This window comes from Elephantulus edwardii, unplaced genomic scaffold (assembly GCF_000299155.1).
Source record: "Elephantulus edwardii isolate Elephantulus edwardi_28Jun2011 unplaced genomic scaffold, EleEdw1.0 scaffold00130, whole genome shotgun sequence".
Classification (NCBI taxonomy): domain Eukaryota; kingdom Metazoa; phylum Chordata; class Mammalia; order Macroscelidea; family Macroscelididae; genus Elephantulus; species Elephantulus edwardii.
Window position 1 is genome coordinate 4,655,903 of NW_006399880.1, and position 9,807 is coordinate 4,665,709.

The window sequence follows — 9,807 nt, forward strand, 5'->3', positions numbered from 1 at the left end:
CTGACTGTTCACCACGTACTGACTGTTCACCACGTACTGACTGTTCACCGTGTGTGCTGACTGTTCACCACGTACTGACTGTTCACCATGTGCTGACTGTTCACCATGTGTCCTGACTGTTCAACATGTACTGACTGTTCGCCATGTGCTGACTGTCCACCATGAGTGCTATTTACCATGTGTGCTGTTTACCATGTGTACTGATTGTTCACTGTGTGTTGACTGTTCATCATGTGCTGACTGTTCACCATGTGCTGACTTTTTACCATGTTTGTCTGTTATCTATATGCTGACTCTTTACTGTGAGCTGGCTCTTCACCATCAGCTGACTGTCATGTACTAATTATTCATTTTGAGCTGACTCTTCACTATGTGATGATTGTTAAACTGTGAGCAGACTATTTACTATGTGCCGACTGTTACTATGAGCTGTCTGTTTTCCCTGTGGAGCCCAGTTCTACTCCAAAATACATGGTGTTCTCATAAGTCAGAATCAGCTTACAAGAAACTGGTCTGTTTTTTTATGTGCTCACTGAGCATTCACCAGGTACTGCATCAGATATTTGATAAAGGTTATTTCCTTCGCTCCTCCTAATAGCTCCAAGAGGAAGAGGCTCAGGTTATTCTCATTCTAGAAGTGTGGGAACCAAGCCCCAGGAAGATTTCTGCATGAGACAGACCAGGCCATTGTCTGTTCCTAGGCCTGACTCCCATTTTACTGAGAAAGAAACTGAGGCAAAAAGAGAACAAAGGTCGCAAGTGGCTACACAGGACAGGTGCTGGAGGGTGAGCACTCATCAGGAAGTGAGAAAAACGGGTCATGAAGTCCTCATGGCTCAGCAACTCAGCCCATGTGAGAACACAAATATTCAAACATGTTAACAGCAGTCTGGAATCAGGCAGAAAGAATTCCAAGAAAAACAGGGTCGTGGGTGGTGGATAGAGCCCTGGACAGGGACCTAGAACACCTCGCAGCTCTATCATCTTTAACTCATTGTGTAGGTCTGGACAAGTGCCCTTCTTGCCTGGGCCTCAGTTTCCCCGCCTGTGCACTCTGGTCTCTAATGGCCGTTGGCTCACCTGGCTGGTTGAAACAAGATTCCCTGAGGCTGTTTTCTGGGAGATGGCCCCCGTGTCTCACTGCTGGCCAGCACACTCAGGGAACATTTGCTCTTCTAACCAACAGACAGCCCATCCTCCTTCACCCTCACCCCCTTGCCATCCCCAAAGCAAACGAAGCTGATTGTCTTAGCTGGCCCTGTGGGTGCTGGCCCGGCGGCCAGCCGCAGGCCACAGGCGGAGGTGCCACCCGCCAGATCCCCGCCAGACACACAGGGCATTGTCCCTTGGTCAACAGCCCCTGGGCACCTCGGCCAGGCTCCTGGCCTGCCCCCACACCCCTCACCGCTGTTGCTGAGCCAGGCCCAGCCAGCTGGGGGCCTTGGGCTCCCAGTGGACGAAGAGCCCACCCACCCACTCCCCCAGCAGCCCCCTGTCGAGCTATAATTGCCACATTCCGTCCTGTTGCTGCCATTCTCTCAGCAGCAGCGGCATCTGGGGTTCCAGGCAGGCGGCAGCTGCAGGCTGACTGGCCGCCTCGCTCTGGAGATGGACTGGCCGCTCAACCTGGTACGTGGCACTTCCCTACCCCCTGCTCTCCACCCCACCCCCCCATTTCTGAGGGCCTGGGTGTTTTGTTATTTCTTTCCTATTGATTAATGGCTGCCTCTGTTTGGCCTGGAGTCTGCAGGGCCAAGTTCTCTCCTCTTCCCAGGACCAGGAGGAAGCAGGCGCCGTGCAGCCTGCAGCCATGGCCAGTAGCTCTGTCCTGACCTGAGAGCAGCTTGTCCACACCAAGCCCAAACAGCCAGACCAGAGGCATCTGGGGAGACCCTGGCTGACCCTGTCATTGGGGTTTTTCCTACAAGTCCTGAGTCCTGGGACCTGGGTGGTGTGACCTTGGGCAAGTCCTTCTGACCTCTGTTTCCCATCTGCAAAGTGAGAGTGAGGGACGTAGATGCTATTCTGGGCTTCTCCGAGTGGAGAGCCACGTGAGGATCTCGGAAGAGAAAGCCTATTGTTAGCTAGACATTCTTGTGCACCAGAATCTAGGACCAAAAAGGAAGAATTTAGTGACTTGAATAGCAGTCATGGATTTTGTGCCAGGAAGCGGCTCTGCCAAGCAGGGTGATGCTGGGACTTGTTTCAAGGGTCAAATCCTGCTGGGGAGGCCCCACAAATCAGACTCAGGCCAGACCGGGCTGAAGGGTGCAGGTTACATGCAGGCATGTGGCCTGGGGAGCCGGAGGCAAAGCTCATCTGGAGGCCCCTCTGCTCTGGCCAGCTCTGACCCTCACAAAACCCAGTCCTGGCCCTTCTCTTCCAGCTCCTTGACTGTCTCCCAGGGCCCTGTTGTCAGTCCCTGTGGGACCAGAGGTGTCTCCATAACTCCGGTCTCTGGGGCGGAGGGATGAGGCAGGATGGTGGCTGGTAAGGGTCAGTGTGGAGCAGATTGCCGTGGGGGGGGGGGGGTGGCAGGGACAGGCAGAGGGTCAGCATGTGGGGAAGAGAAGCAGAGGAGGAGTGGGAGGACAGATGTCACGGAGATGGGTCCAACAGGGAACCCTGAGATTCGTGACCTGCCCACCTTCCCAGCCTCCTTTCCTGCGACTCCTCCTGCCTGCTGTATTTTGCTTCCTTGCAGCAAAGCCCTTCACCGACTCCATCCTCCTCTCACTGTTCCCTCCGCCTGTAAGACTTTCAGATTCACTCTGCCTACGCCTACCTCCCTCTCATCATTCAAGCTTCACCTGACAAGTCCCTCTTCAGAAAGCCTTTCTGGGACCATTCGGCTGCCACCAGGCTAGGCTGGGGCTGCTGCTCTCTTTTAACTACCCCTGCAAGCTCCCCTCATTGCACTTGTCATGCGTGAGAGTCTTGAGCCTGTTTTTTTTTATTGTCTATATGTTTTCCCACCCTGAAAGCCACAGAAGGGTAGGGATGGTGACAGACATCACTCACTCAACAGATGTTTATCCATGCCTTGTTGTGTATTGAAAAAACAAACCAAACCAAAAAGCACAGCCATCAAGTCAATTCCAACTCAGACAATCTCATAGGACAGAGCAGAAGTGCCTTCCCAAGTTTCTGGGGCTGGTTGTAATTTTTACTAAAGCAGGTGGAGTGCCTCATATTGCTTTCCTGGAGTGACTGATGGGATAAACCAATGAGCTTGGTTAGCAGCTGAGTGCTTACCCGCTGTGCCACCAGGGATCCTTCAAAACCCACAAACTCACTGCGATCGAGATGGTTCAGACTAAAACCCTGTATAGAAATCAGCTTGATTTCTGCCCTGCTGGAATCTGTGGCTGAAGAGGATACCCAGATAAAATACACGTAGAACCTGTAAGGCTGCAGTCATATAAGAGAGGTGGGTGGTGTTATGGGCCCCCCAAAAAACCCAGGAAGGCATTGTTAAGAATGTCACACGAGAGCTGGGACATGAGGAATGAAAAAGGAAGAAGAAGGTGAGCAGAGGGGAGCACTGCAGGCAGAGGCATGTGCAAAGTCCCTGTGGCAGGAAGGAGATTTTAGGCTGCACAACAAAGCCTTAGTGATGATGAATTAGATGTAAAAGGAGGTGTATCTCTTGTGTCAGTCACAGAGCCTGGTACATAGCAAGAGTCACCATACATGGTCTGTGGCATGATGGGTCATGGCCACAGGTGAAGTTAGCCAACACGGAGACTATTCTATCTCTCACCTCCCTCTGCCCCAAGCATATCATTTTAACTCTCCCCGCTTTGATCTGTGGCCTTCCTCTGCAGCTCTTCCTTCTTACCATCTCCATCTTCCTGGCATTGGGCCATCCCAGAAACCCCAAAGGCAAAAGAAAGGGGCAGGGGCGACCTGGGCCTCTAGCCCCTGGGCCTCACCAGGCACCCCTGGACCTGGTGTCCTGGGGAAAGCCATACACACGCATGGAAGAGTATGAGAGGAACCTTGGGGAGATGGTGGCCCAGCTGAGGAACAGCTCTGAGCTGGCCAGGAAGAAGTGTGAGGTCAATCTGCAGCTGTGGCTGTCCAACAAGAGGAGCCTGTCACCCTGGGGCTACAGGTAGGCTGGGCGGCAGTGGGAAAGCGGATTTTGGGGGGAGAGGAGGGAGCACGTTATGCACATGCTCTGTCATTGCGACAATTTTAACCTTAAACTCAGAGGTTAGAGGGTCTGCATTTGAATCCTGACCACCTCTTAACAGCTGTGTGACTGAGTACTTGACCTCTCTGAACCCGAGGTGTGAAAGGAGGTGATAGTATACCCACTTCATGGGTGTATTCTTATGAATTCTCCATGCAGAGCACTGACAATGAGTTCTTCAAGTTCCAGCTGAAGGGTCTGCAAGATCTTCCCCCAAAGGCCACTTCCTGCAGCTCCCGCAGCGATGGGTACACTCTTGTTACCCCTACCACGTGTTGGTGCATTGGACACGTTTATGTTTGTCCTTGGGATCTTCCCAATACCTCCATCACAATCACCTAAGGCACTTTTAAAATGCAGATTTCTATAGCCAACGGTTAGATAGCTCCAACATACAGGTCCAGAAAGCAACATTTTCTATATCTTCACATGATTCAAACATATCACCCAATCTGAGGATGGATCCACTGTCTCTAGATGGCAGGAGTGGTGCTATACCTGGTACAGAAGAAAGATGAAAGTCTGTGTGTGAAAGGAACAATGAAGAAACAGACTGACCTTAAAGTGTCTCATTCACAGTCCCAGGGCAAAGATTCCCTAGCCACCCAACTTACATTCTGTTGAGACTGCTTAGAAGAGCCTGTTCAATAACTGTCTGTGGTGATGGGGAGGGAGTTCAGTGTGGGAGCCACTGGCCTTCTATGGGCATTGAGCACTTGAAACCTGGCTGGTATGATTGAGGAACTAATCTTGATTCATCTGAACATCCACATGTGGTTAGTGGCTTTTGTATCAGACAGTACAACTCTAGAATATGATGAGTGGAAGGGCTGCAAAGCTCCTCCAAGGAGCTTGGGTGAAGCAGTGGTTAAGTGCTCAGCTGTTTACTGAAGATGAGCAGTTCAAATCCTCCAGCTGCTGCTCATGAGAAAAATGTGTCAGTCTACTCCCTGGAAACCTTATAGGGAAAATTCTCTCTACCTTAAGGGTATCTATATGTTGGTATGCTAAAACACCATAGGTGGGTGATTTTAATCTGTGGCCCTCAGGCCTGTTTTAATTGTTTTTGGTCAAACATTCTTTAAGTGGTATAGCACTGGTCTGTCCATTTGCTGTGTAGATATAACTCGTGGTTGCTATGATGCTGAACACTGTGACACTGATGTGTCAAATGTGATAATGTTTACCCAGGGTGGACAGTGTTTGGTGGAGCTTTCTGATTAAAACATGCTTGGAAGCAGGAGTGGAATCCACTTGTTTAATAAATATCTTGCCTCTGAAAAACCTTACGAACTTGGAGAAACAACGAAAGTTATATAAGTGTTCAGTCTTTCATTCATAGGGTTGCAATGAATGAGTCATCTATGACTCAATGGCAATTAACAACAAACAACATATGTTGTTGTTAGGTGGCATCAGGTCAAGCACAAGTCATAATGACCCTATGAACAACAAATCTGAAAAATCTAGTCCTATTCTGTGCCATCCCCATCACCTCTGATGCTACTGAACCCAGTGCTGCAGTCACCACGTCAATCAATCTCAATGAAGGTCTTCCTCTCTTTTGCTGATCCTCTACCCTTCCAAGCATGATATCCTTTTCCAAGGATGAGTCAGAATCAAATAGGTGCTGGTGGGTTTAGGTTTTAAAGATTCTTTAGTGCCAGATTATCATCCCTTATTAATCCCCCCAGGTCACCTAGGGATCTTGCAGATAATGTAGACCCTGATTTGGGAGGTCTGGCCTTTGCATGTCTAATGAGTTCCAAGGTGATGTTGGTGCTTCAGATACATAGGTCAAGTTCATATATTCTCTACACACACACACACCCACACCCACACCCACACCCACACATACATACAGATTTAGCAGGTGAGGAGCTGAGACATACAGGGAGGCCCTGCTTGCACTCGAAACTCCATGACAGCATCAGGAAGAAACAAATATGTTTTACTCAGCAGTGAAGCCTTAACACCAAGGACAGGATCATTCACTCACATATATGTGTGTAAATAAAACATTTAGAAATGTTCTGTTAATAGAGATGGAATAAAAACAGAACTTGGGCTTCCTGACTTCTCTCCCAATGGGATTCAGGCACCACTGTAAACCCAAATTATTTCCCATGGATTAAATTTCCCAAGAATATAAACAACTGTGGAGTGGGTCAAAATGAAGCCAGGTCTCTGTCACACTGCAGCACAGTCCAGCGCTAGGCTGGCCCACCTGCTGGATAAAGGAGGACGCTAAAACACACTTTTTGCCATGGAGTCCATTTCAATAACCTCATTATAATTACAGAGACTAATTACTGTTTTGGTCTTTAGGGAAGCTGACAGCCAGGCCTTTCTTCCACAGTACCCATCGTGGGTTTCAATGGTCAGCCTTCTGGCCAGCAGCAGGGCTTCCAACTATTCCATTCCAGTTTGAACATTGTGATAATTTACACTTCCAAATGCAAATTTGTTAAAAATGAATCTATAGTGTAACAAGATCTCCAGGTGACTCTTAACAAAGCAAACTTTCAAACTATCCAAAGGCCCTTGAATGGAAGTGGAAGCTGGTAAATACTGGCTGGTCAGTGTCTGATGACCCTGAACCAGGATAACCATTTTATTATTTTCAGATTTTTTTTTTTTTAGTACAGCAAGATCTAGCTGCTGAGCCCAAACTCTGACTAAACCCACTGAGCAAACACATAAACCATTGCTGTCCAGCTGATGAGACTCACAGTGACCTTTAGGGACAGAGAATGGTCTCACAAGGTTGCCAGGGTTGTCGATCTTCACAGAAACAGGCTGCCACATCTTTCTCAGGCAGAATGGCTGGTGGATCCAAATCAAAGAACTTTCTACTAGCCGCTAAAAACTCAAACACTGTGCCATCCAAAAACCAAACTAAAACCCCCTCATTGCTGTGGAGTCAGAACTGGCCCATAAGCTGACCCTCCAACGGGTTTTTAGAGGCTGTAAATCACAGAAGACGAGATTGCCCATCTTTCAGGAGTAGGCCATCAGAGCTCCCTTTCCTAAATTCCCAAGAAGGCTCAGTCAGTCTCTCTCTCTCTCTCTCTCTCTCTCTCTCTCTCTCTCTCTCTCTCTCTCACACACACACACACACACTCTTATATCTCTCTTGTGTAGAGAAGAGAAGGGGTGTGTTGGGAGTGGGTACTGATTTGCTCTTTTCTGTTTCTATGCTGCATTTCCCCCCTGGACTACTTGCAGCATCAACCACGACCCCAGCCGCATCCCTGTGGACCTGCCGGAGGCGCGTTGCCTGTGCCTGGGCTGCGTGAACCCCTTCACCATGCAGGAGGACCGCAGCATGGTGAGCGTGCCCGTGTTCAGCCAAGTGCCCGTGCGCCGCCGCCTCTGCCCGCAGCCCCCGCGCACCGGGCCCTGCCGCCAGCGCGCTGTCATGGAGACCATCGCTGTGGGCTGCACTTGCATCTTCTGAATCCCACCACTTCAGTCGCAGACCAGCCTCCCTACAACCTCCTACCAACTAAGGGCAATGAGAAGTAAAGGCTACCTTTTGTAAAGCAAGACTTTGGCTTTACTCCTCGTGGCTTCACAGCCACCTGGTGGAAACTGGTCTCAGGGAGGCCAACCTGGGGCCATGACACAGGAAAGGGGTTTCCAGCACTCGTAATACCCAATACTACACTGGCTGTTTAAAATCCCGCTTTCATTTCAGGACAAGTCACTTCGTACTTTGAGCTTACGGGTCTATTGTTTAGCTCTGCTATTGAATCTTGGTGTGAACCATTGCAGAAGTTATTAAGCTGTAACTGTTAACCTTGGTAGTGGTGGTGGTGGTGAAACTTTGGGCAAGTTACCAGCAGGGGGCAGTCTTTGGAAAAAAACATCACCCTGGAAAAGGTAGAGGATTAGTTAAAGAAAGGCAGACACTGGAGGAGAGGGGCTGACCCAGTGACCACAGTGGGCTTGAGAAAGCAGGAGGTGGTGAGGAGGGCGCTGGTGGTGGGTCACTTTGAGGTGCGGTGGACTTGACCACCACCACAAGAACAATGCATATCTAATCAGAGTAAATCAAGGATTGCTGGGAATGGGTTCTTATTTCCTTTTGGTGAAAATACACACGACAAAACAGACATTCACCATTTTTACACATACACACCAATGACATTCATTGGTTACATTCTTTGCCTTGTGTCACTGTGCTCGACATCCCTACTCAGATAGTTTCACCATCATTAACTTAGACTTTCTTGTCCCTTAAGCTTCCCTGTGTTGGAGTTACTGTTGATCTCATGGAGATAATCCTTTAAAGAGCACATTTCTCAAGGCAAACATTCTTTACTCGCTGAGCTAAATGGTTGTTTAAATGGAATCATTTCAGTTCAAGCTGAAAGATTATCTCAGGGCTTCCCTCAGTCCCAGGGGGCCCTGGGAATCTGGTTTCCAGAAGAAATTGAAATTCTGGTCCATACTTTGGAGCTCTGAAAGTGTCAGGCTAATGCCGAGCTTCCCACAGGTCGTGTGGAGGAGGCGGCTGATCTGCCTGGAGTGGAGATCTATCTATAAGGCCTCTTTCAGCTCAGAGAGTCTGAAGATCAGACTCAGATGCAGAGAAGGGCATCTGCTTTTGCCCATCTCTTTCCCACAGAACAGCTGGTTGATTCAAATCGCCATAGGACACTCACTGCCTTTGGGTGAGCAATGCAAGTCCTTACAGACTACACACCAGAGCCCTGGAATGTCCCCGTGAATGATGGTTTTTTCTGAACTGAGGGTCTCTAACTTTGAACTGATATTCGAGAGCTGCAAAGCATTGATGTGGGACAGTCTTTCATCTAGCCTGGTCCTCAGGGATCCGGTTAGATGGTTAGAATGGTTCTCACATCTCAGCTTGCTTTCTTGGTCTATAAGTTGGTTAAAGCATCTATTATTAGCCTCACAGTCTAATATTTTTTCAATTTTTAAATTAAGTTTTTAAAGAAATTTTATAAAGAACTTGGGTTTCCCTTTGTTCATTGTTGCACATTTTCCTCCCTGCTCCCCCTCCCCCCCAGACTGCTTTTTTCTTTGGGGGAAAAGGTTCTTTCACTGTTTTACACACCCCCCCACTCCCACCCCAGACCACTTTGCTATGTAGCTCTTATTCTGGACTCTATTGACATGATAAGAGTCTAGAATAATTTTTTTTTTAAGTGACAGCAGAATCACCTGGAGTGCTTGCTAGGCTAGATGGCCGGGCCCTGCCTCCTAGAGTTTCTCATCTTATGGGTTCCAGAGGAGCCCTCGAACTTTGCTTTTCCAACAGACTCTCAGGTACTGCTGCTGGTTTGAGAACTACAGCTTTGTATTATAACACTTTGCTGGTCAAAAATAGGCAACAGGGACAGACCAGCAGGTTCAAAGTAGAGAGAGTCTTGACCCTACACATAAACACCCCCAACTCCATCAGCCTCTTGATATTCAATCCTCCCCTGGCTTTCCCAGGCACTGCAGCAAATCCTAAACCAGCTGTTCAGGGGTCTAAAAATACCCTTCTGCTCCAAGACAGCTGAGGGGCTCAGGCTATTTTCTGAGGGTTAAGACTAGTGAGTGTTTTAGAGTTAATTTCAATAAAAGGGCCAATA

At 48.7% G+C, this 9,807-nt stretch overlaps 1 protein-coding gene across 1 annotated transcript; it reads left to right on the forward strand.

The window, feature by feature from the left end:
- The first annotated feature begins 1,608 nt into the window (after window positions 1-1,608).
- On the forward strand, window positions 1,609-7,658 carry IL17B (interleukin 17B). The gene is made up of 3 exons (XM_006893711.1): window positions 1,609-1,629; window positions 3,828-4,117; window positions 7,427-7,658. Exons 1-3 carry the CDS (start codon window positions 1,609-1,611, stop codon window positions 7,656-7,658), a joined length of 543 nt encoding a protein of 180 aa, XP_006893773.1.
- Window positions 7,659-9,807: the final 2,149 nt, after the last annotated feature.